The sequence below is a fragment of the Gracilinanus agilis genome, chromosome 3, assembly GCF_016433145.1.
Source record: "Gracilinanus agilis isolate LMUSP501 chromosome 3, AgileGrace, whole genome shotgun sequence".
NCBI classification, from domain to species: Eukaryota; Metazoa; Chordata; class Mammalia; order Didelphimorphia; family Didelphidae; genus Gracilinanus; species Gracilinanus agilis.
In genome coordinates, this window is record NC_058132.1 from 371,409,178 (window position 1) to 371,436,168 (window position 26,991).

The 26,991-nt window shown below is 36.7% G+C and overlaps 1 protein-coding gene across 1 annotated transcript in view; it reads right to left on the reverse strand.

The window, feature by feature from the left end:
* Positions 1–14,202: 14,202 nt before the first annotated feature.
* The window catches only part of TBC1D23 (TBC1 domain family member 23), a 48,725-nt gene continuing 35,936 nt past the window's right edge, over positions 14,203–26,991 (reverse strand). Inside the window, exons 15-20 of the mRNA XM_044670128.1 lie at positions 26,178–26,222; positions 22,740–22,828; positions 19,517–19,652; positions 18,256–18,450; positions 15,823–15,951; positions 14,203–15,315 (exon numbers count right to left, since the gene is read on the reverse strand). Of these exons, the coding sequence (XP_044526063.1) occupies positions 15,870–15,951; positions 18,256–18,450; positions 19,517–19,652; positions 22,740–22,828; positions 26,178–26,222 (547 nt within the window). The 3' untranslated portion in view covers positions 14,203–15,315; positions 15,823–15,869. The remainder of the gene's footprint in view (positions 15,316–15,822; positions 15,952–18,255; positions 18,451–19,516; positions 19,653–22,739; positions 22,829–26,177; positions 26,223–26,991) is intronic.

The following is a 26,991-nucleotide window of genomic DNA, read 5'->3' on the forward strand; positions in this document are numbered from 1 at the left end:
GAAAAGGAAAGGGAAGGAAATTGAAAGAAGAGAATGGGAATGGGAAAAAGGAGAGGAAAGAAGGGAGGGAAGACATAGAAAAAGAGGGGGAGAGAGCTGAGAGTAGGAAAGGAGAGGATAGGGAGAGAAGAGACGGAAGACGAGAAGGGCGTGGCTTTATGTGTGGGCGTGGCCTCTGGAGCTCCCTGGACTGCTGCCTTAGCTTCTAGTCCCTAGGCTCTCCCTGGGTTCTCGCCTTTCCCGAGGTTGGCCAGGGCCACTGAGCCGGTAGGGTAGTTCCAGGTATTCCCCCGCCGCGCGGACTTTGCTCACTCCCTGCTGTGGGGTTCTGAAGATTGCCCAGACTGCCCCTCCTTTCTTAATAATAATAAGCATCTACCCCAGGCTCGAGTTCCTCCCGCGGCCCAAATACTCTCTCGTGGATTTCCCTTAGTAGAATGTAAACTCCTAGAAAAAAGAGACTGTTTAGTGTTTGAGGTAGGTCGTCTAGATCCCGGCGCAGTGAGAAGGTACTTAATACATGCGCATGAAATTGAAGTGCTCCCAGCTCCAAGCTTTTGCCGGGGTCCGCGCTGGGCCAAGAGCATCTCAGGAAGGTGAGGCCCGACCTACACTTTGAAATAAAATGTTAACGGGAAATGTTAAGTCCAACAATCATTAAGGGAGAGGCCAAACTGTCCTGTTTCATTGGTCTCAGTCTGCTGCGCTCAAGGCTTCATCTGCGGAGTCCCTGCTCGTCATTCCGAAGCCTCACTCCAATTCCGAATTTTATACATTGGAAGATCATTCCTCTCTGCTGCCTCTCGCTTTGATTTACATGGCTTTTCCCGGGGCCTCCGTTTAAGAAGGGTACCCAGGCCTCCCAGGGCTCATTTCTCTCCAGGTTGCACTCTGTACCTCCTGTACAAAGCTCTGAGGCCCCTACTCCTTCGTTTCCTTTTCTATGTTGTAGTCTCCTATTACATTGTAATTCCCCCAAGGAGGCTCTCTTTCTACTCATACTTCCAGGTTTGGCACAACGCCTGGCACGAACTAAGTGCTTAATAAGGGTTTGTTGACCAACTCGACTGCCAAACATAGGGGATAGAAACAAAGAAAGACAAAATGATAGTCCCTGATTTCAAGCTTAAAATCTAATGGGGGAGACAAAGGGCAACTTGTTGTACAAGCAAGATTTATGCAGAATAAAGTGGAAGTGATATCAGTAAAAGAAGAGCATTTTAGGGAGAAGGCATAACATGAAAAAAAAATAGGTGTTGGGAGAGAAATAAATTTTTATTTATTCATTCACTATATTTGTTCGTTTTTATGTGTTATCTTATATATTTATACAATATCTTATATATTTATATATTTATTATATTATAATAACAATAATAATTAATCGAAAGAGGGAAAACACTAAAGGCTTTTCTGTATAAAATGAGGTTTTAGCTGGGACTTGAAAGGAGCCAGGGAGACAGAGACAAAGGAAATTATTTTGAGTATGGGGACTCCTGGGGGAAATGGATAAGAGTGTCTCCTTCAAGGCCAATGTCATGCAGTTAGTAAGACCAGAGAAGACTGGAAGGGGAAGGGGTGATGTATGAAGGTTTTTGAATGCCAGAGGACTTAATATTTGTTCCTGGAGGGGATAAGGAATCAATAGAGTTTGATGAATGGGGGAAAAGGGATATCATGGTTAGACTTTCACTTTATTAACAGCTGAATGGATGAAGCAATGAACAATGTGGGGAGACCAACCAACAGGCTTTTGCAATAGTCTAGGTCTGTGTAATTGGAAGTCTTGAACCCTAGAACTACATTACCCAGCACCTCCCTCTTCTCTTGTCATTATGTACTGAAGTAGGAAGGATATAAATTCTCCCTTTTTCCACCTAGCTGCCTCTTTCCTTCTTGTGGTGGCTTTGGTGGGGTAGGCCTTTTGAGCAAGTCAATTAGCTTGGGGACCTGGTTTTATTTTGTTAGATAATTACCTTTTTATACCTTTACTTCTAGTGACTATTAATAAATCTTACAAGATATAATATTTGGAGTCATTATATATTAATTTTAACTTTACAGGTCTAAGGTGAGGAGGGTCCAGACTTGTGTTATTGGACATATCAGGATCCTTGAACTACATTTCCCATGAGCCCACTGGCTTCGTATTATGCAATGATGTAGACAGAGGGATAAAACTGAGGGGGTGGCATTTCACTTCCTCTTTGCTTCCTATCGCAACCGGCAACAGTGTGCCTTTTAAACTGAATAAGCTAGCAAGGCATGTGGCTTTATTTTCTAGTGGCTACTAATAAATCTTACGAAAACCATAATATTTTTTAAATTATCATTTATATATTAATTTTATTTTTTACACACTAGAGTAGTGGCAGTTGCAGTGAGAAGGGGGTATATGGGAGAAGTGTTAAAAAAAGGTAAAATCTACAGGGAGAAGTGTTAAAAAAAAAAAAAAGGTAAAATCTGTTGCTTTGGCAACAGATTGGATATTGGGGAAAGGGAGGAAAAGAGAGAGTAAGGAGTCATGGAAGATACCTAGGTTGTGAGGATGAGGGGCTGGAAGGATGGCACTATGAAAGTGGATTTTTTTATTCATAGATTTTATTTTCCCAACTACATGCAATAACAATTCTCAAATACTTTTTCTGAGATAAAAAGATCCAAATTCCCTCCCTCCTCTCAGCGATGGTAAGCAATTTGATCTGGATTATACAGGTATTTTTCATTCAAAACATATTCCTATATTGGTTGTTGTTGTAAGGTCTATATTGCAATATAAAACCAAAACCCCAAAATAAAAACATAAACTAATGTAGAAAATAGTATGCTTTGATTTGCATCTGACACAAACAGTTGGAGGTGGATAGCATTCTTTGTCATAAGTGATAGGGAAGTTTGGAAAGGGAAGGATTTGGGTAGAAAAATAATGAATTACTTTAGACATGTAGAGTTTAAGTTGTCTATGAATCATCCATTGAAATGTTTAATAAGCAATTGAGATTCAAGTCCATAAGTTATAAAAAAAAAAGGTTAAGGACAGATATGTAGCTCTAAGCATCATCAACATAGGGAAGATAATTGAAACCATGGGAACTGATAAAATCACCAAGTAAAATAATATAGGGTCCAGGACAGAGCCCTGGGGCAAACCTGCCTCTAGTGGGAGTCACCAAGGATGAAGATGAAACAAATAAGACTGAGAAGGCACAGTCAGTTAAGAGAACTAAGAAAGACTGTTGTCAAAGAAACCTAGAGAGAAGGCATCAAGGAAAAGAAGGTACCTGACAGTGTCAGATGCTGCAAAGAGGTCAAGAAGGATGAGGATTGGAAAAAAAGGCCATTAGATTTGGGAATTAAAATATAATTGGCAACTATAGAAGAGAAATTTTGATTAAATGATTAAGTGAAACTATAGAAAGCTATTAGGGAAATTTATCTTACCCTACAGGACAGTAGGAGGAGGAGAAGAGGAGAGGGGCTGATAGAAGAGGGCTAATTGGGGGATGTGGTGATCAGAAACTAAATAGGGGGAGATAAGGTGAGTAGTACACTATAATCATAATGGTACAAAACTTTTTACAAGTCTCTCTAATAAAGGCCTCATTTGTCAAATACAAAGAAAAATGAGTTGTGTAGAATTAAATTAATGTCCAATACTCCAAGTACTAATTTTTATGTTTATTAGTAATCACTTGAAGTAGAAGAAATTAAAATCCTAATTATTTAACAAAATTAAGACCACAAAAGTAAAATTCTCCTGGCTCTCACCTCACACCCCTTCCACCAAATGGGATCACAAAGAGAGAGAAAGAGAGGCAGGGCTACACAAAACTTATATCCTCTCTACATGAACATGTAATGAGAGAAGGAAAGTGGGGTGCTTGGAATTGTAGTTATAGGGTTCAAATTGTAATCACACAATCTCTCCTGTGATTCCCATGGGAAACAAGCAATCTCCCAAATTTACATGTCTGATTTCACCACGGAATCAATACACATAACCAACTTATATCTTTAAAGATCATTAGCTGGAGGTACATACAATATTGCACTTTCTAAGGGGAAATAACAATAATTTGGGGATAAGAGGGAAATAAAAGAGAAAGAGAATAAAACTAATGATTGCTAGGCATACTGACAAAAAGCCAATTGGGGGCAGTCCCCTTTGGCATAAGAGTTTACATTCAAAATAAATGTGTTCAATCCCACACAGTTCAATTTCACTATATCCCAAAGTTCATTCTAGATCTTTTGGTGCAGTGTGAGGTTTATGCAGGTATCTTCATGGCGCCTTCTCCAAACAGTTCGCTTTCTGGATTCAGGGAGGTAGCAAGTTTCTTATCCTAAAATTACTCTCAAACTAGAAAAATTTTTATAAACCTGGGATTTTATGACAATTATACAATCCCTCGAGGAGGATGTTGACAAACACATGGATCACTTTGAGATACATGGTTGAGTTATGAGGTATATGAATCAATTGTTAAAAGGGAGTCAAAAACACAAGAAAAAAAATAGAAAAGTAAAAAAATATCAAAATTACATAGTATATAAAAATTCTGAATAAACAAGGATAAGCCCATAACAGGTCCTAGAATCAGGGCCCAATAAAGTGATTTATGTGCCACAAGCCTATAGGACCATTGTAGCAATATGCACTTACCCAATCAGCCTCCAGGACTACAGAAAATTGCCACATTATGAAGGAGAAAGAAAAAGGACTAGATTTTGAAGCAGGTGGGAAATATTATTTGATTATATAATTACAATTTGAACCCTAGAACTATAATTTCCAGCACCCCACTTTCCTTCTCACGTTAAGTGCTGATATAGGGAGGATATGTTCTTGTAGCCCTGCCTCTCACTCTCTCTTCTTGTGATTGGGTTTGGTGGAGGTAGTATGTTGTGAGAGCCAGGAGTTTTGCTCACGTGGTCTTAATTTTGTTAGATAATTAGTTTTTATTTCTATTTCCTTTTTATTCCTTCTACTTCAAGTGATTATTAATAAACTTTATAAAATTTAATTCTTCAAGTGTTGTATATTAATTTAAATCTACATTTGATTGTGTAAGAATACAAGCCATTCCCCAATTGACAAATGATTAAAGAATATGAACAGGGAATTATCAGACAAAATAAAGTGTCCTATAATCATGCAAAAAATGCTCTAAATCACTATTAGGGAAGTGCAAAATAAAACAATTCTGAGGTAAAACCAGATTTGCTATTATGACAGAAAAGGAAAATGACAAAACTTGGAAGGGATGTGGGAAAATTGAGACTAATGCACTGTTGGGGGGAGTTGTGAACTGATTCATTCATTCTGGAGAGCAATTTGGGACTATGATCAAAGGGTTGAAAAACAGTACATACCCTTTGCTCCAGAAATATTATTAGGTTTGTATTCCAAAAAGATAAACAAAAAAGGAGAACCTCTATGTACAAAAAAACTTAAAAGCAGTTTTTTTTGTAAGGGCAAAGAATTGGAAAGTGAGGGGACATTCATCAATTGGGGAATAGCTGAGTAAGTTACAGTATATGATTATAATGGAATACTATTGTGCTATAAGAAATGAAAAGCAGGAGTTAAGAAAAATCTTGAAAAGACTTATATGAACTGATTTGATTCTGGAGGCAACAGGAAGCCACTGGACTTATTAAAGTGTGGGGGGGGGGGGGGGTGACAGTCAGACCTGTGCTTTAGGAAAATCACTTTGGCAGGTGGAAAATGGATTGAAGTGGGAAAAGACTTGAGGCTGACAAGCTACCAGCAAGCTACTGGAATAATCCAAGCCTAGAATGTTAAGACAGTACTGGTGACTGTGGTTTAGCTATAAAGGGTATAAGAAATATAGAATAACTATTAGGGATAGAAGGATCAAGTGAAGATTTTTTGAGGGTAGGAGTGAGCGCCATGTTTGTAGGCAATAGAGGATAGAAACATATTTATGAGAATGAGAATGTCTGTTAGAGGTGACAAGATGGGATAGAATTGCTTATGCAGGTAGAGGGGTTTGCCTTGGTAAGGAATAAGGAAACTTCGTGTGAGACAGAAATGGAAGAGATAGTAGCAGATGGCATCTGACTAATATGAGATGAAGGAGGAGAAAAGAGGGGGCTCATGGTGAATGGATTCTATTCTGCAAAATAGGAGACAAGGTTGTCAGTGAGGGAGTGTGGGAAAGAGAGCCAAAGAATGTTTGAGAAGAAATGCAAAGGTTTAGAAAAGCCACTATGGAAAATGGTTTAGTAAATTGTAAAGGATGGTGTAGGACTGCCAATGAGGGTACAGTTGAGGTTGTGTATCATAAATCTGTAGTGAACCCACTAAGAATGGTTGTGATTTTTTTCACCATAGTTCATTAGCATGCATGAGGAGCAAAAGCAGCAGATGGTGGGTGCTATTCAAGACTGAGACTTGGAAGGGTGAAATCAGTGACCGAAGGGGGGTCAGGACTTAAGAGCACAATGTAGAACTGAACTGATTCATGAAGAGGTGCCTAATCCAGAGGAGATGACCTGGGAGAGAACTAAGGGGTTAAGGGAGGAAAGGTCAGGTGCATTTGAGGGTGATGACAAGACCAAAGATATGACTATCTTCATGTGTGTGGCTGAGGGAGAGTGAAGGAGGAGATCTTGGAAAGTGAGTAGATTTAATAACTGAATGGTTGGAATATTTGATGGAGAGTTACTATGTCTGTTGAAGTCTGCTAGTTTGAGAGTAGGGGAGGAAGAGAGAAAAACTGTGAGTCAGGGAACAAACTCACTGAGGAAGGAAGGAGGTCGGAAGATAATTATTGTTTGGTGGTAGAGATGAATTGCATGAACCTCATAAGAAGAGTTATGCAGGTGTAAGGAAAACCTGGAAGCAGCAATTGGGGAAAAAAAACTATAAAACCAGTGAGCCAATAAGAATGAATGAAGGGGCAGTCAGTACTGAAAGGGTGACAGAGAAGCTAGGTTATTAGGAAAGCTACCATTTCAGTGATTATCAGGAGATGGAAATAGTAGAAGAGGAAAAGACTTAGGATCTAAAAGGAGACTGGAGACCAGGCAGGAAATAGGACTAACATGAGATGGGAGGCACATGTCCTATGGGAAACCCTGTTTCACAACTCCTCTGTCCTCTAAAAGTAGGCAAAATAGAGCAGCAGAAGATGAAAGAATTGAAGCAAGAGATGGAAGTTCAGGTCCCTACTGTAAGGGAGAAAATAAGAAACCAGGGTTTTGCAACTTTGCAAACTTAGCAAGAGGCATGGTGTTGCAAGAGGGTCTGAGCAGATGCACAGAACTGAAACAGCAAGTTCCAGAATCTGGGGAAGATATAAAACCGAGGATCAAAGACTATTGAGTGTCTCTTGTTCATGTTCCGCCAAGAGAGCGGAGAGTCCACTTACTGTGGTGGGTTGTTTATGCCTGGAGGAGGTGACTTGTCTTCCTGTTACTTGGAGGTTCCTGTAGTCCAACTAGTGAGAAGAGTCCTGAGATCCTGTCTATCCCTGTTTCCAATCACCATCTCCCAGAGAGCTTGTAAGCGCCTGATTGCTGATTCCTGAAAGGTTTCCTGCCTGAGTGTGATTGAGAGCCAGACCCTGATAAACTCTGTCTTTGGAACAGAGGCCTGCAGCCATCTTGGCCTCTGAAGAAGAGTTTGAGATCAACTAGATTTCAGCTATCTACTCTGACGATCAGAGGGTCTAGTTCCCCTGTTCTGCGGCTAGAGATCAGGAGGCCCCAAGCAGGAGGGAGAGGACTCACAAGGAGGAAGTAGTATTGGAGGAGATGGATGCTGGGACTCAACTGGTTCTCTCAAGGGACACACAAAGCAGGAGATGGAAGGCTCCAAAAGTTAGAGGAAGTTTTGCTCATTTCTTCTGTCAAACTCTTGCTGTAGAAAATTCTCTCATCCCTAGTTCCCTGGACAAATTTAATTAACAAATTGGTCTCCTGGCTTGCAGTCTCTCCAATCCAACTTTCATACAATTTCAAACAATCTTCCTAAAGTTCAATGTTTCCTTTACTACTAAAAAGCTTTCAGGGGGTAAATTGTTTCTAGAAGGTCCCCCCAAGGAGAGAAAGGGCACGTATGGGGTGTTTAGGGAAGACCAGTACCTCTGGTGGGAGGGCTCTTGCTGAGCCTTTTTCAGGACTGCTTTCCCTCTTTAGTGTCCATCTGTCACCCAGCTCTCACTGGTGGTTCCAAAAAGTTGGAGAATGCAGTGGCCACCTCCCAGTAAACCATTTCAGTAGGCAGGCTAAACCCAGCTGAGGGTAATCAGCAAGTCCCAGACCTATTGGCGAGTTGCAGGAAGGGAGGATTTTATCCTAGGCAAGTGAAGACTTCCCCCAGTAAAAGAGGCAGATTAAGTCAGAGGAAGAGGGCACTGTGGAAGAAGCCACAGTCATCTACTGCATCCTGAGCCATCCCCAGTCATCTTAACTTTCATCTTGTCACTGAACCTTGATGACTCTGAAAGAGAAAGTGAGGCCAACAACGTTGTGCAATTCTGTCTCACTTAAATCCAATTTATGAGGCGCTATCATTGATGTTATTTTGGTCCTCTTTTCCAATATGAAAGACCACAACTACCAACCAATCCTTGTTTCAAGGACAAAACACAAAAGTATTAGTCTGTGGCATTTAAGACCCTCTACAAATCTGGCTCCAACTAATCTTTTCTGCCTTATTTCACATTATTTCCCTTTCAGAAATTTTATGTTCCAGCTAAACTACAATAGGTACTCCCCAAATAAGACACAGCTCTTCCAATCAGTAACGCCTGTTTTAGAAGGTTTTCTTTCCTCATCCTGGACTTTCAGAATCATTATCTTTGTTAAAGCTTAATCCAGTGCCCATCTCCTCAGTAAGGTTTTCCCCAATCTCTTAGCACAGAGGCTAGCACCAGGTGTATATTGATGAATACCAGATAAGCATTATCTATGTTGTATTATTTTTAAACTTTTTTGTTAAACCTTTCCTAAATTCATTTTCATCTGGTTGGAACTTACTCAATAGTTTCATTGGCTTCTGACAACAGCCTGGAGTTTGATCCCTATATCCTATAGCATTTTTTTCTGAGGCTCTTTTACCTCCTCCTTTTACCTACCATTCCCTATGTCCTATTTTACCTACCTGGGTCAGAGTTTGAGTCCAGAAACACATATTAAAAGCAGCCAGGCCTGGTGCAAAGTACTGAAGAATACAAAGAGTTCACAATCTAACATGGAAGACAACACATAAAAAGAAATTGAGGCAGGGGATTAGGGGAGGTTACCCAGAAATAGGTATGAAATCATGCAACTGGGATGGGAAATGATCTGAGGATACATGTTTTGAGTTGATTTCACCTTGCAGAACGGGAAGTTTCTGGGGATCATAAAGTCCACGAAAGTAGTCAGGTGGGAAATGATTCTTAAATGGGGAGAATCTGGGAAGAGTTCTCCAACGTCTATCCTCCACCCTCTTCCAATAAGAGGGAAAGTGGGCAGCTGGGTAGCTTAGTGTATTGAGAGCCAAATCTAGAGACAGGAGGTCCTAGGTTCAAATCTGGCCTCAGACATTTCCCAGCTGTTATAAGAATTAAGAGAGCCAGTAATTAAATGTTAGGGATGGAGGGGAGATAGAGAAAGTCTATGAGGTGAGACTCTTCTAGCTCTCCCCTCCCGCTGCATATACACTGTTGGAGACTTCGAGGGGGTGTCACCCCAAAACTGGGTGACCTGGATGACCGTGCCACCCCATAGGAGTTGGGGGCGAGGTTTCCCTATAAGATGAGGTATGGGGGACCCCAATCTGATTCTGAATGAGGGCGGGGTTCACACAAGCCTCCCCAGAGGTCAGTCAACTTCATAGCAGGTGGTCTGGTTTCAAGATGGAGGCAGCCAGACCAAGCTGTGATACCCCTCCCTCGTCTCTCAGGCACTCTGGAATGCTATCTGACTAATGAATGGCTTTTATTAATATCAATATAGGGACTGGGGAAAGGGGTGAAGGGCAGAGGGATTTTGGGGTGTCCTCTTCTCTATTTCTATGGGATCCGTCACTCAGGTGGGAACCTTTGGAGTTCCCACTCCTAAGCGTCTCCCCTCGCCTCTTCTCCTTCAGTTTCTATTTCTATTTCCTATTTCTATCCTTTTCTATAACTGCAAGTCAAACCGGAAAGGGTCTCTCAGCAAAGCTGGGTAATAGATGAAGGAGCCTAAGAGATCACTCCCAAAATGGAGTCCCAAAACTTAGCTGGCTCGTTGATTGAAGTCTTGCAGGGTGAGGAGATGGGATGCCTTTGACCAGGGAATCAGGGTTTCAATGTCCAAAGAAAGATCCTCAGGAAGCCCTCAGGACTGAATTTGAGCTGGGATGTTCTCCTCCCTCTCTCAGTCCCTCGTCTTGAAGTCCCTCCTCCCTCCTCCTCTGGAAAATTACTCAGAATTCCTTCTGGTCTTAACTGTCACCAACTGTCAGCCAGTCCTTCTCTGTCTCCTCTTGTCCCATCCACCTTGCACAAATCCCATGCTTACACTGTGTGACCCTGAGCAAGTCACTTAACACCCATTACCTAGCCCTTATCACTCTTCTGCCTTGGAATCAACACAGCATTGATTCCAAGATGGAAGGTAAGGGTTAAAAAAAAAAAAAGAGGGAGGGAGAGCCCCCTGGAGCAGGAGGTGCTGAAGAGGTATCTTTCATTTTGCAGAAAGAAGTGTTTCTGGAAATAATGAAGTATGGGAAAATAGTCAAACGGAAAATGAACATAAATAAATTTTCCAAATTCCAAAAATGTACCAGAGTAGGAGTCAGAAGACCTAGATTCTAGTTTCAGCTCAATTACTTAATACTTACAATCATTCTCCTGCTTGAACTTCCCCAACTCCCAAATGGAGATGTCTACCTCAGATCTGGGTCTATGTATCCTCCCTCTCCCCTAGAATGCAATCTCCCACAATTCACTGCATATAGCAGGCACTTAAATGTTTGTTTGGCTAAACAAAGTCTAGGAAACTGGTTTTGCCAATTTGACTGAAACAGAGTTTACATAGAAAGACTGAGAATTAAGGTTAAAAAAGCATATTAAGGCTATATTTTAGAGGGCCTTAAATACTAGTAGACTGAGAGAAGACTTTTGAATAAGGGAATAATAGGATTAAATCATTTTAGTTCATCTCTCTGTATTGTGTTGGTGGACTAAAGTGGACAAGATTAAAAACTAGTAAAAACAGCTCAAAGGAATAATAAACTGGAGGAATTCCACGTGAACTGGAAAGACCTCCAGGAACTGATGCAGAGTGAAAGGAGCAGAGCCAGAAGAACACTGTACACAGAGACTGATATACTATGGTAAAATCGAATGTAATGAACTTCTGTACTAGCAGCAATGCAATGACCCAGGACAATTCTGAGGGATTTATGGTAAAGATGCTACCCACATTCAGAGGAAGGACTGCAGGAGAGAAAACATATAAGAAAAACAACTGCTTGAACACATGGGTTGAGGCGGACATGATTGGGGATGTAGACTTGAAACTACCATACCAACGCAACTATCAACAATTTGGAAATAGGTCTTGATCAATGACACATGATAAAACCAGTGGAAATGTGCGTCGGCCATGGGTGGGGGGAGTGCGGGGGGGTGAAGGGGAAAGTAGGAGCATGAATCATGTAACCATGTTAAAAACGAATATTAATAAATGTATAAAAAATAAAAATTAAAAATGTAAACATTAAAAAAAAAAAAGGAATACTACCCACATTCAGAGGAAGAACTACAGGAGTAGAAACACAGAAGAAAAACAACTGCTTGGACACTTGGGTTGATGAGAACATGATTGGGGATGTAGACCTGAAAAGACCACACCCATGTAACTATCAATAATGTGTAAATAAGTCTTGACTGACCACATATATTAAAACCAGTGGAAATGCGAATTAGCTACAGTGGAGGGGGGCGGGGGGTTGAGGGGGTGAAGGGGAAAGTAAAAACATGACTTATGTAACCATGGAAAATTTTTCTAAAAATAAAAAGTTATTAAAAAAAAAAGAAAAAAACTAGTAAAAACAAGTCAAAAAATTATTGCAGTACTCTAAGACTGAGACTGAAGAAGAGAAAATTAGGAGAAAGAAATCAATAGGATTTGGTAATCAGATTTAGTAAACCAAGGACCTATTCAAGAGTTGATGTCAATATTTGAAGCTTGAGGGTCTGAGTGAAAGATAATATCATTTATCAAGGAGCAGAAGGGGAAAACAATCAAACAAGCATTTATTAAATACTGACCTTGGGGTAAATGTTGGAGATACTGATTTGGGGGGAATTCAGTCTAAAGCAAGCTGAGCCTGAGTGATTGATGGTAGAATACCCAAATAAAAATGTCTATCATTTATAGTTTCTTCCTTATTGTATCTTTTAAACCCTTTTGATATGAATATCTTTAACAAAATTTATTCTAGAAATAGCAAACTTCAATGAATAATTTCTTTCAATTAAATTCAGATGGAATTTTATTAAAAAGATCTTTCCAGAGTTAGAAGTCAGGAATTAGAGCAAAGTGACATAAGTACTTGGTATATTTTCACTCAGATGATGCCAAACTAGGGTATTTTTGCTTAGTTGGTTAGACATCGGTTAATAAGTCAAAATTCCTTTGAAATGGTTCATTTTTTATTTGTTATACTAAATTGTAGTTCTACAAGCCTAAATTTCTGGAAATACATGGAACATATGCCACTAGTTAAATAGGGCATCAGGCAAGAGAAAATGGATTCATCAATGCAAATATTAATATCAGTATGGAGATAACAACTCAAAACATATACTTTTATTTGTGATATGGCTAGTAAAAGTATTCTTTTATACAAATTAATAGTGTATTGAATAGTGTATGTACATACCTTAATATTAGTGTATGTATGTATATATAAAGAACTACTACTATAAACCCTATTTATATGTTTGTGTGTATATGTATATATGCACATATCTCTCTATAGATATGTAGGTATAGATTTAGATATGAGGACTTTATATACAAAAATATCATAGCAGCTATCTTGTAGTGGCAAAGAATTAAAAACTAAGGAAGGGTGTCCTAACTGAGGAATAGCTATACAAATTATAGCATATAGGAATTGTTTTGTAAGAAATGGCAAAGGCACGGTTTCAAAGAAACTCAGGAAGACTTGTTTGAATTGATGCAGAGGGCATTATCAGAACTAGATCAGTTCATACAATACCAAAAAAATTGTTAAGACAACTATGAAAGCCGTAAGAACTTTGATTACTATCATATCCAAATAGAAGACCACAGAAACATGCTACACACCTCTGTACAGAGAAATGATGGACTCAAGATGCAAAATGAGACATTTAGATATGGCTAATGTGCAAATGACCATGCATATTTGTTACAAGAACTTTTCCCCACTAGTGGGAGGTGAAGTGGGAAGGGAAGGAGAGAAAATAAATGCTTGTTATTTGAAAAAAAAATTTTTTTAAAGACACTTTCAGTTTTTAAGCATATCTTTCAAATATTCCAAACCTAATAATAATCTATTCTTGCTTAATTATTAAAAGCAAACTAGATTTTCTCCTTATCTGGTTTGGAAATATCCTCCCTGCGAACATATGTAACAATGAATTATAACAGCAGCCTGGTTGTCATTAGGCACTGGACTGAAAGTCAGAAGACCTGGGTCCAAATTCCACCTCAGATGCTTATTAACTCTCTAACTCTGTACAAGCCATTTAAATATCTTTGTCTATTTTCCTCTTCTGCAAAATGTGGGGGTTTAGATTTGATGGCCTTTAAGGTTATCCCCTCTAGTTTTAAATCTATTATCTTAGGATATGCAGAATGAACTTAAGCATCCTATCCACTGATATGATTACCACCCAAACAACACCTACTGTAGACATTGAGGCCCTTTAGGATGAGAAGTTTAGGGTGTTTCTGGATTAAAGTGAGAACTCCTTTGCACAAGTTACATTTGGAGGTCTGAGATTTATGTCAATAGTGTAACTAAATTGGTAAAAGTTCTATTTTTTAATGTGAACGAAAAAAAATGGTAATTTTCTGGGACCTATAACCTAAAAATTCAAATTCCACTGGAGGAAGCCAAGAAAGTTTTAATTAATCTATAATATAACAACTACAAAAACTTTGAAAAAATGAAATATCTTCTGGAAGAACAAGTTATGAGCAAATTGTACTGGTTTTATTTACAGTTGTATTTATAAACAGTAACACAAATATTTTTACATTAATATTATGGAAAAAATTCCATGGCTGAATTAGGCAAAAAGTCAAAGACTTTGGGAAAGTTCTGGAGGGGACCAGGAAAAGGAAAATGTAATACAACAGTCAAAAGGCAGGATCATAAATACCAAGCTGTGCCCCAGGTGCAATTTCATGCAAATGTCTTCAACAATTCAATTCAGTTGGTTTTTATCTAGATAGTAAAGCAAATTATTTCCTGAATTAAGGTGCTTTATAACCACTTGATTCCCATTCAAATAACTTAAAATAGTTGATCATTAGATTCTTCTCTCAATCCTCAACCTCAAAGCACATTAGTTTTATAATTTATGACTTGAAAGACTCTATGGATTTGCTACTCTCCTTTTGGGGGAAAAAAGATTCCAGAAAGTCATTCTTTCCATCGCCCCAAACACATTCTAGGGATTCTCACCAAATGTGTTCAAAATGGATCCAAAAAGATCAACCAAGAAAAGAGCAAAAGAGAGATCACTTTGTTTCACTACACAAAGGAGGAAGGACATTTTTTTTCCAAAATGTTTGAACTCTGAAAAACAAAGTACACCAAAGGAAAATAGCATTAAGAAGGACATGATGATAAGGCATTGCAGCTATGTAGCACTCTGATTAATAGCTTTTATTAAGTCTCATCACCTCAACCTCAAATGAATGTAAAACAAAGTGCACTCAAACACACAAGTTTTGAAATATACAAAACTATATAATCAATTGTGATGGAGACCAATGACCCATGTTCAGTGCTCCAGTTTTATCCCTTTCAATGTGAACTTCAAATTTAACACACTTATCCACTTATAATGCTTTTACCCATTCCTTATTATTCATTTAAGACTAGAAGTAAGTCTTAACTATTCTGTCATAAATATTAGTTCTGGATTTAGTATTTTAAAAGCAGTCATTTTTAAGTGTTCAAATTATTTCCCCCAATTGTGCATAGGTAAATGTTGTGGTTTAGAAAACATGTTTTTATACTTCATAGCAGGGTTGCATTATTCAATCAGCTGGAATCTCCATATCCACTGCATTGGCTGAATTCCAGTCCTTTTAAGAAGAACAAGAGTAGTAAGCAAAATGTTTACTACCCTGAGTAATATTTTTAGTCTTTGATAGTATTCATGGGTAAAACCAATTATATGAACATTAGGTTTCCTAAACTATTTCTATGAATAGTGTTCAAGGTCACTGAAGACACTGCAATTATACACACACACACACGCACGCACGCACGCACACACATTTACATGTGTCTAAATTGTTACCTGAAAAGTGCAGAATAGTCCCTTAAAATGGGTTGCTCAAAACTGAACTGCATCTTGTATCCTTATTCCATAAAGGCGCAAGGTCAGCTACTCTAAAGCCACTTAATAAATGACCTTGATAATAAATGACTTGTACAAAACCAAAAATATGAAAGGAAATTAAAAAATTTTTAAACTGTCCTGAAATTGATTATAATAATTTACCCTATCTTAAGCCTGCTACTCAGGCACTCCCGTGAGTAAATAAAGTTTCTCAGGTTAATATTCAGTTAGGAAAGTGTATTCACACCTCTCCTGGTTGCTCCATCTTCTTTTAAAATAACTAGTCTTTTGCTTTTAGCTTTCCAAGGCATCCAGAACTTTCATGATTTGTTGTTTTATGGCTTTGGTAGCATCCCCTGCATTTGGAATCAAATACCTACAAAAACAAAAACTAAATGTTAATATAGTGCTTTAATCAAAATAATACTTATTCTTCATAACATACCTAATGGCTGAGAGGTTAAATTACTTTTCAAGGAAAAATAAGGAGCTGAGAAAGCATCAATTAGTATGTGTTCAGTTCAGTAGCACAATCTCATTTTAATTACATTACCATACTGCTGAAATAATCCTAGTGAATTAATCTAGTTAAGTTAGTCTTACCAATTTCACTATAGGTTTTGGTTGCAATGAGACATTCTAATAAATCCCAGTGAGCTCTACTGTGAAAAGTCTGTATTGAATGCTCAACAATACTTCAACTGGGAAGAACCTTAAAGCATTTGCTATCAGCCACTTTTCTGAAAATATATACTTGGGAAGTCAAAGACAAAAGGAAAGAATTCTTTATAAAAATATTCACAGATATATTTTTTTGTGATGGCAGAGAACTAGAAGATTGTGTTAAAAATGATTTTTTTACTTATAAAGGATAAGACTTGGAAAGGCAAACTTCCAAGCATAATTATTTGTGAAGAGTTGGCTATTACAACAGATCAATAGTCATCTGACCTCCTAGTTTGGTCAGGATCAAATGGATGGTTTGCAGAGTTTAATTTTATAGTAAAAAAGAACTTACAAGTCATGGGAAATAAAAGTCTTAAAAAAATTTTTTGGACAAGAAGACCCTTTGATCAGGTTGCTTTGTGGGTCTTCTTATATTCAATTTTTCAATTTTTGCCAACTATTAAGAGTGTGGGCATGATATGGAAACTCTATGGTTTCAGGAGCTTAATGATGCAAAGGAGCTTAATACTGGCTAGGACTTATTGTGGGGGCTTGAGGCTGCTGGTGCAGCTAAAAAAAGGGAAGTAGCCAATTATCAGAACAGAGAATTAAAGCAATCTCTAACAATCTAATATCTATTCTTATTCCTACAAAGATATATTTCTTACTTTATCTACTCCAAATGATTAATTCTTTCTAGGTAACTGGATCCTAAAGCAAATGATTATATTAGTTTAACTTAGCTGCTAGGCCTGGTCAACAACTAGGACTAACTTTTACTAAATACATCATTAAAGTAATCAATATTAACTATTCCGAAAGTTTTATCCATTTCAGCGAGTATCCACTGACTGGGCAATTGCTGAACAAACTGGCATAACAATGTAATGAATAATTTTGTGCTAGTGGATAGAGTTCGGGTCTTGAGACAAGAGGTCCTAGGTTCAAATGCAACCTCAGATACTCCCTAGCTGGGTGATGCTGGGCAAATCACTTAATCCAAATTGCCCATCTCTGACTGCTCTTCTGCCCTGAAACTGATACTGAGTATCAATTTTAAGACAGAAGGTAAGAGGTTAAAAAAATAAAAAGCTTTTATGAACTAATACAAAATAGAACCTAGAAAACAATTTCCATAATTACTACATCATATATAAGATAGCAATACTAAAAGACATCAGAACTCATCAATGCAGTGAGTAATATTGATTTCAAAGGCCTGAGTCTTTGAAAAAAGCCTCTTCCATCTCTGAGAGGTGATTCTATAGATGCATGGTTCTACCAGAGGTGAAAATGGAAGCAACAGGGTCATCAGGAAGTGACAATGATAGGGAAAAAAACCATGATCATCACCATACAGTATATAGATTTTTTAAAAAATAAGAAATGTGAGGGAAGTTCAGTATCAGATGATATCTATGATTTTGTTTTGTTTTGTTAAAATATACACAGCATGATTAAATGTTACAAATTACACATGAAATAATTACTGACAGAAACTAATCTCGAAGTCAAGATGACCAATATAATTTTTAGAAATTTAACGCTTCACAATAGTCAGAGTTAAAAACTACTTTTCATTAAGCAAGTGAGGAATTGCTCAGCTCTGTCTTCACTGAGACATATATCATTCAATGCAATCAAAGCTAAAACTGTATAATGTCCCAGGCAGGATGGGAAAGAACAGAATAAATAAGCTGCTGTTCCTTTTAAAATGTACAACTCCCCAGACACTGATTTTTATATTTGCTCCCTTAAGTATCTAATGAGCAAATAAAGTTCTTTGATTCATAAGAAATATAATGAATCCTAAATTCTACAAAGAGAACATGCTAAAGTTGGCATGGAACAACTCTGTATCATGGATTAATTTGTTAGACCATATTTGCATCAGTAGTTGTTATTAAGGGAGGAGAGAAAAGCAGGGAGACATGAAAATAAATAATGATTATTCAAATACCTTATTGTACCAATTTAAAATAATAATTTGCTTGATAGTCACATGTCCTCTTACCTTTCAATTGCCAAAATTTCTATTCCCGAAGTACTGCTGTTTCCATACTTGAAGGTAATTAGCTCAGGGTGTTTCTTCTTGGATGTGATTTTAACTACAGAATTTAGTGCTTGCCGAGACTGTATGTAAGCCAATCCTTTTCGTGAAGCAATTTCCCTTAAACAGTACATGTGTGTTGCGGTAACCAAAAGATGGCTTAAAAGGGAAAAAAAAAATAACCAAGTATTGGAAAAAATACAGTTTTCATAAATTATACCAAAGTAGATGCCAACAAACTTCCCTTTTGCTAATATGCTAGTTAAATCTAGGTGAGATTAGTATTGCATAAGCCAGATTATCACAAAAGGTAACATAAACTACATTATAATTCCTATCTCCTTATTTTTTAAATTGATGTTCAGCTACTACTGGTTATTGGTATAACAAAATGGGCCCAGTATAATATACAAACCTATCAGAATAATGTCTATTAATTATGCTATAGCTAAAATGGAACTCTTTATTCATAGACATAAATAGAAATGTATCTTATCCATAAGAACACATAAAAAATAATACAGTCTATTTTCTGAAACCTTTCCAGCATAATCACTTAGATTCTAAAAGTGACAGTATTTGTTAAATGATAACTGGTGAACTAATCATGCACAGTTCACAGGTAAAGATACTACTTTCTGCTAGATTATACTTTACATTGATCTTTATTTCTGACTCAGGGAATTAGAATCTCACTACGGCAGTATCAAAGGAAGACTATCATTTAATATACTCTGGCATGAAACCAAAAAAGCCAGTGAGGACCACAAAATTACACCAAGTTTCCTTCCATAACTGCAAGGAATGCAGCTTTATTTATTTTTTATTTAGGTCCCCTATTTAGGGAGCTAATAACTCCCTCTGGCTCAATTAGCCCTTTGATTGTTTTAAGCCCTTATCTTCTGTCTTAGAATCAATATAGAGTATTGGTTCCAAGGCAGAATAATGGTAAGGGCTAGGCAATGGGGTTTAAGTGACTTGCCAAGGGTCATAAAGACCAATTCACCTTTGATATATTTACAAAATACCATGAACAATTAAAAAAAATTATACATATATTGCAAAAGTTGATGAAAGTTACGGTAGATTGATTTACACAATAAAACTGTCATGGATTTAGGCATTTTTTAACCCACTTCACATAATTATAAGTATATAATATTATCATACTAACAGTGACAAATTTCATTTTATTTCAGAACGAGAAAAACTCTTTAAGAAGTACCTAGGAAACATGTGTCCATTTTCTTTTACTTCATTGCAAGGAAAATGATGCTTGATGTCTGGCTTATTTATCCAGGTTTGAATGTTCACAACCTCTTTCCGGTCATCGTCTGACATTGAGGAACTATCAATTTCATCTATAAAGAATTACAATAAATTATTACACAAATGGAGATCATACCTCATATAGATAGGCAACACAATAATAGTAGGAAAAGCACTGAGCTTAGAGTTATGACAAAACTGTATTCAATTCCATGCTGCTATTTATAAACTATGTAACCCTGGGAAAATTGCTTAAACTCTCTGTAAAACAGATATCATCTTCAGTTCATAACTCATAGGCTATTCTGAGGATCAAATTAACTAATGGGAAATAAACTATTTTGTTAAAAACCAGAATAGTAAAATAAAAATGTGAGCTTTTATTATCATCTCATCAACTTTTGAAAAGAAATAAACTTTTTTTTTTAAACCCTTGTACTTCGGTGTATTGTCGCATAGGTGGAAGATTGGTAAGGGTGGGCAATGGGGGTCAAGTGACTTGCCCAGGGTCACACAGCTGGGAAGTGTCTGAGGCCGGATTTGAACCTAGGACCTCCTGTCTCTAGGCCTGACTCTCACTCCACTGAGCTATCCAGCTGCCCCAAGAAATAAACTTTTTATTAGTCAAGAGAAAATCTCAGAAGTACTTGGATTAGAGAAGATTGAAAAATAACCTTATGATATTTCTTATGGTAATTAATGAAATATATCACATGACATTGGGATGGAAATCTAGTGAAAATGGCTAACAAACTTTCCTGTAAATTAAAAGACTTGAAGAATTTATGTATAAAATTGTCAAACAATTTTCAAAATAATATGAAATAAATTAATTTCATATATGTAAAAAAACCTATAGAGACATGGTTGAGCCAACCCAAGCAGAGGCACATTTCTCTTTTGCAGGGAAAGCCATCGCTAGTATCTTAGGGGAAATAAAAAAGAAATTCAAGGATCACTGAAATAAAACAAAAAATTTCAACTTAGTCTTATATGTTTTGTTTTTTTTAAACCCTTAACTTCTGTGTATTGACTTATAGGTGGAAGAGTGGTAAGGATAGGCAATAGGGGTCAAGTGACTTGCCCAGGGTCACACAGCTGGGAAGTGTCTGAGGCTGGATTTGAACCTAGGACCTCCCGTCTCTAGGCCTGGCTCTCAATCTACTGAGCTACCCAGCTGCCCCAGTCTTATATGTTTTAAAAATACTTTAAAAATTATGAATAGATAACATTAAGATCTACTGAAAAATAAAACTACTAGATAAAAACTACCTAGTAAGAACTCTTTCAATTACCTACCATAAAGCTTCTATAGTTGTTATTCTTTCCTCCTTCCATCTCAGAGGGAAAAAGTATCCCTACTCCTTGCTAAAATAAACCCCTTTTGACTTTATTTATTGTTCCTGTAAATTTCATCCTTTTCCTCTGTGCTGTTTCTTTTCAAATTCCTCATAAACATGTTGGAGGTCTTACAAATTCTAAAAATGTTCCCTCTTATATTTCTAGCTCATCCAGCTACCTACCATCTTATATTTCTCTTTTAAAAAGTAGTCTGTGAGGAAGCTATCTGTACTAATTCAACGCTGCAAGAGTGCACTATTTTGGAAAATAATTTGGAATGATACCAAGAAAGTGACTAAATTGCCCATCAATGATACCTCTACTGAGCATATATCCCAAAGAAATCATAAAGAGACAGAAAGAATCCATATATATCAATATATTGACATCAAAACCCAGAAAAATTTAATGACCAATCAATTTGTGAGGGCTAATGAAAAATATTTCACTCCTCTTGGTAGACCTGGGCCCAGAATGTTGCATGTACTATCAGAACCCAACCGTTTTTCTCTGTCAAAAAGGAGGGTTACTGTGTGGGGTAGAAAAGAAGTAACTGGATAGTAATATATATATGAAAAGAGGGTTAATAAGACATTTTTAAAATAGTCTGAATTTAATGCTGATATCCTCACCACCTATTGGCCTTGTCAATCCTCTGTACTCTAACTTCCACTGCCAACACTCTAATGAGACTTCTCTCTAAGAGATCATGGAGGACTTAACTGACAAATTCAATGGTTGCCTTCTTAGTCCTCATTCTCCTTGATTTTCTGCAGCATTTGATATCGCTGATTGTCCCACTCCTGGATACTCTCAAAAAAGTTGGAAAAGGTCTCAGAAGTCAAGTAGTCTGATCTGTACCTGAACTACTTTAAGATATTCCTAATCAATAAGCACCAGAGATAAAGAATACACCATCCTTCTGAGGCAGTTCATTCCACACTGGGAGAACTCAATTAGTCATAAAGTTTTGTTTTTCATTTTGAGTCTTTGCAACTTCCATTCATTACGCCTAGTTCCTTCTCCTGATCCCCTAACTTTTTTACTCCCCAAGGTTCTGCCTTTAGCCTGTTCTTTTCTGTCTCCATATGACAATTTCATTTGTTCCCACCCTATCGCTAATGCCAAACACACATCTGTTGTTTCTGTCCAGAATGAAAGTTCAGTTCGAATCCTGTCTCCTTCAGGGAACCTTTTCTGATTTCCTTTAGTACATAAATATCTTTTCCTTTGTTTTCAATTCTTTTATGCATTTACAGTGTGAGTTATTATATGGTGACTGTTTGTGAATGTCAGATCCCCTGACTAGACTGTACTCCATGAATATTGAGTCCATTTATTTTATCTACATTTTATTATTTCCTTGACACCTACTAGATTGCTCAGTGCAAAGCTCAGATGTTTGCATGCAAATGATAGTCTTGTGCCTTTTCTTTTTGCCAGTGCCTGGCAACTAGTAGTGCTTAATAAATGTTTTCTGACTAAGTAGGTCTCTAATGTTTGCTGAATTTGAGTAGCTACAAAGGGAAAGAAACAGAAACAAGTAAGAATTGTAAGAAGCAACACCTCTACCTTGTGGCTCTTTAGAGTAACTACTGCTTTGGGCACATATGGTGGCAAAACCTTTTGGTTATCAATCTGTTGGCTAGAAGAAATAAAGCATCAAGCCAGCTGTTCCCAACCTCTGAATCATATTATGCCTATTATTAAGCATATTGTGCAAGATTTTGCTACATATTATAAAGTACAGAGCTACAATATGGATATATTATATGTGGATAATGACATCTAAAGAATCCCACAGCAAAAAGGAGTATTCCACAGATGATTGGTTGTACCTGTATCATATTCTTCTTCATCCCCAATGCTGAATACAGGCTTCACACCACGGTAGGGCTTGCCCACTCTGTCACTGCTACTTACATGTCTATAATTATAGGAATTTGAGAAAGAAAATAACAGTTTTAAGATAACCATCATGCAGTTTTCCCCAAGCACCATTTTAACATGCAAGCAAATACGAATTTTATGCACCCAAGAAGAGCCCATAGTTTCAGAAAAGCTATGTTGAAAGTAGATAAGCCAACTATGTTAGTAAAAGTGGAATACAGGATTTGTTTGCTAGACTAGATGTTCTTAAACCTGTAAGAATGAAATTTAAAGGAGTTAAACATTCCTCCTAAATGCAATTCCCAGGTTTCAGACAATGGAACCAAAGGTTCAAAAAACAAAATCAGCTGGGTATTTTTTCTTTCTAAAAGAAGATAGTCAGAGGATATTGGGAAACTGATTTTATTTTCTCTTTAAACTTTTTTTTTTTTTATGGACTAAGGTTTTCCCTCAGAACATCTCAGGTTCCAACCCCATATTTTTTTTAAGACAAATAAATATTGTATACACAACCCAGATGAATTCTTTGGAAGTTAAGTTATCTCTGAATTATATGTATGTGAATATATCTGTTAATATCAGTATCTCTGTAAACCATGAAAATAAAGTGAAAACACATCATCAATTATATATAACTCCACATTCATGAGGAAGCTGCATCATATTTTTAGAATAAAAAGAAGAAAGATCATTTACTGTCAATGCTTGCTCTACATTTTCAAACTATATTATTTTTTGCAAAATGTACTTATGTAGAAAAATTTAGATTATTCAGATATTTAATTAGTTTTCTTAATTGGGCATGGGTAAATTCTCTAATGAGCATCCTAAATGAGGATCTAAGTGGAAACCCATTCCTCTAGTTCCTTATTTTCTCTAAAGAGACTGGCATTTTAGATCATATACAATATATTGCTGAATAGGAAACAATGGGAAGTAGTTTTAGAATTGGTCCAAATGATGGCCAGATATCCCCCAAACCTGAGCTTGTTAAAATAGCATTCCAAAAGAGCACAGAAACAGTTTTAGACTCACTGGCTTCATAACCCAGAGCCAAAGCAACAGCCTCCTCACCCATACCCTGAGGAAGTGATCACTTCTCAGAATATATATAAACTAGTGTCCTTCCAAAGAGATCTCTTATCAGGCTTGTAGTTTATTATCATATTCCATACCATAGACTATGAATACTAGATAAAAATATTTCCTGTGAACTACAAAACAGGTTGTTGAAATATATGTTACAAAGTTGGAATTTAAGGTAATCAAGTAATCTAGAAATTAAAACATCTGCCTTTATATCACCCAGTAAATTTATTGAAGTAGAACACAAATCAGCAAAATAGCTTCAGGGATAAAATCTAATTGTAGGAACACAAGACTTAGAGCTAGAGATTATCTAGTACTATCTCCTCATTTTTCAGATTAGGAAACTGTGGGCCTGAAAGATTAAGGGACTTGCTCATAGTCACATGACTCTGGGCCACATGAATTTAATAAGCATAGCCCTAGGATTTAAACTAAGGTCCTTGATTCCAAACAAGGACTTCCACTATACCATACTGTCTTGGCTTGAAGTACATGTTTCATACCAACTGAGTCATACCTCTTTTGTCAGTTTTTTTCATGAGGAAGAAAATGATATTGGCAAAAGCCAATATTTAAATCTTATTTAAGGAATTTAAGACCTTTCATTTTTTTAAAATGGGAAGTATTGATTTTCTTTTTCTTTTTTTTTTAAACCTATAACTTCTGTTTTAGGATTAATACCAAGCTCCAAAGCAGAAGGGTAGTAAGGGCTAAACCACTGGGGTTAAATGACTTGCCCAGGGTCACATTGCTAGGAAGATTCTGAATCAAGATTTTGACTTAGGACTTCTACCCTCCAGGTCTGGCTCTCTATCTACTAAGTTACCTAGCTGCCTCCTGATTTTCTTTTGATTAAGCCATTATGATTTAAAAAAAGTAATAGGATGTTTACATGAATGACAACCAAAAAATAAATATAAGTAACAGTGACAATCCGAAAGCAAATTATTAATCTGGACTATCAAAATACAATGTTTTGCCAAGAAAAAAATAAAACAGAATACTTTGGGTAATTTGTGCTATCATTAATTTTTGATCCTTAAAAATGATAGTTATAATTACTGAAATTCCAAAGAAAGGACTTAAAAAACACACATACTTATTTAGCAAAAAACAACAACAACAAACAAAAGCAGAAAAACCAACCCCAAAACCTGATTTTTAACTCAACATCTTTACAGAATATAAGAATTTTTAATTAATCTCACCAAAGGTGGAAAAAAAATAACTCCTCTTTTTATTTCATCTAAATTCTGTTTTGCTCAGACTCTTAGATTTGTGAGTTTCTCTATGTTAGTAAGATGTTCGTTAGGCCTCTCCATGGAAAAAAATAACAGACAAAAAGGTTATAATTTGGATGATAGGTTAGAACTTGGAAGGAATGAAGATCAGCTAAATAAAAAAATTAAAACAATAATCTCATAATAAGAAAAAAATGGAGATGATTATCTTTTGGGGAGAATGTCTTCAGGAATTAAAAAACCTAACCAATTTTACAGGTAAAAAGAAGTGATTTCTCTAGGAAAAGATCTGGTTAAGAATCTTGTACTGGCACTATGCCAGAACAGCTTTAAATGTGAAGTTTAAACAATTAGGAGATTAGCTTCCAAACAGAATGTTTCCAGAAAAGAAGCCAATTCTCTTCTTACATTCACATAAGTGGTCAGCTTTATTATTTTAAAAAGTGGATATTTCTAGAAAAGGCTATATAGTATATAATATAATAGAAATGGGAGGGGGGAAAAATCAGCCAAAGGCAGAAGCAAATGTCCTATGTGCTATTTATTTTCTCTACTAGTATTAAGTAGAAAGTTGGACAAAATGACCTAGAAGGTCTCTTTCAACTCTAAGATTCTGTATTAATTTTTAAGCTTTTACGAGACTGGGATCACACCTTATTTCTCCTTGGACAGTAAATATTCATTTTCATTCTCTCTCTCTCTGCAAATGATAGCATGTATATAATCACACTGGAGTATTGAGTCTTGAATGCAAATTTTCATGAAAAATTAATTCCTCAAGAGAAGGTAGAATAAAAGGAAATAGATAGAATCAAACCAAAGAAGCATGCATAAAAAAAAAAAATGAAAAGCACCAAGCTAAAAATACAGCCCAAAGAGCAGCACTAGACACATAATATAAAAAGCAAAATGAAAAGAGGCTTCTGAAAAATGTAGCTTTTTTAATTGCTACCTGTAATCTCAGGACACATCAATGTAACTAATGCTTGCGAACAGGGTGAATCGTGCTAAAAGACAAGCATGGCTTATAGTTGGACTCTTCTACCCATGGCTTACCGCTCTGTACTTGTTTTGTCTGGCCAAGGAAGATTGAAAGACATTCTATAGTAAATTAAGGCAGAGGACAGAACAAAACAATTATAAAAAAATTAAAATCTATATATGTTTTAAGTGATCAATTTTTCCAATAAATATCATCACATGAAGAAATCATTACGAAGAAAATGTTTTGATATTCTCAAGTACTAAGCACAGGAAAATATGATTAGGTGGGGATGGGGGAGAGAGGAGAGGTGCAAGAGGGGAGGTAACATATTTACTAAATAAATACCACCAGAGTTTTGACTAACACGAACACATAGAAGGTAGCAATTACATTCCTACACCTAAGAATACATGAAGAACTTGTGGTGAACTAACTTAAAATCTTATGACTAGACCACTGAGAATAAAAGAACCACCATGAGACCCATTACTTAAATAGCCAGATCTGATAAAATAATCATAGTACAAATCCATTACTCCATACGTATGGATAATTTATTTTTTAACAAAGGTAAACTCATAATATTAGCTTCTATTTACATTTATTGCAGAAAAAGTACAAACTTCTATGAAATGCCAAATTTCTTTTAAACTCTTACCTTCCATCTTAGAATCAATACTGTGTATTGGTTCTAAGACAGAAGAGCAGTAAAGACTAGGCAATGGGGGTTAAGTGACTCGCCTAGGGTCACACAGCTGGGAAGTGTCTGAGGCCAGATTTGAACCTAGGACCTCCCATCTCTAGGTCTGACTCTTAATCCACTGAGCCTCCCAGCTGCTTCCCCCCCCCCCCCAAATTTCTAACATTCAGTTTTATGTCACCTAT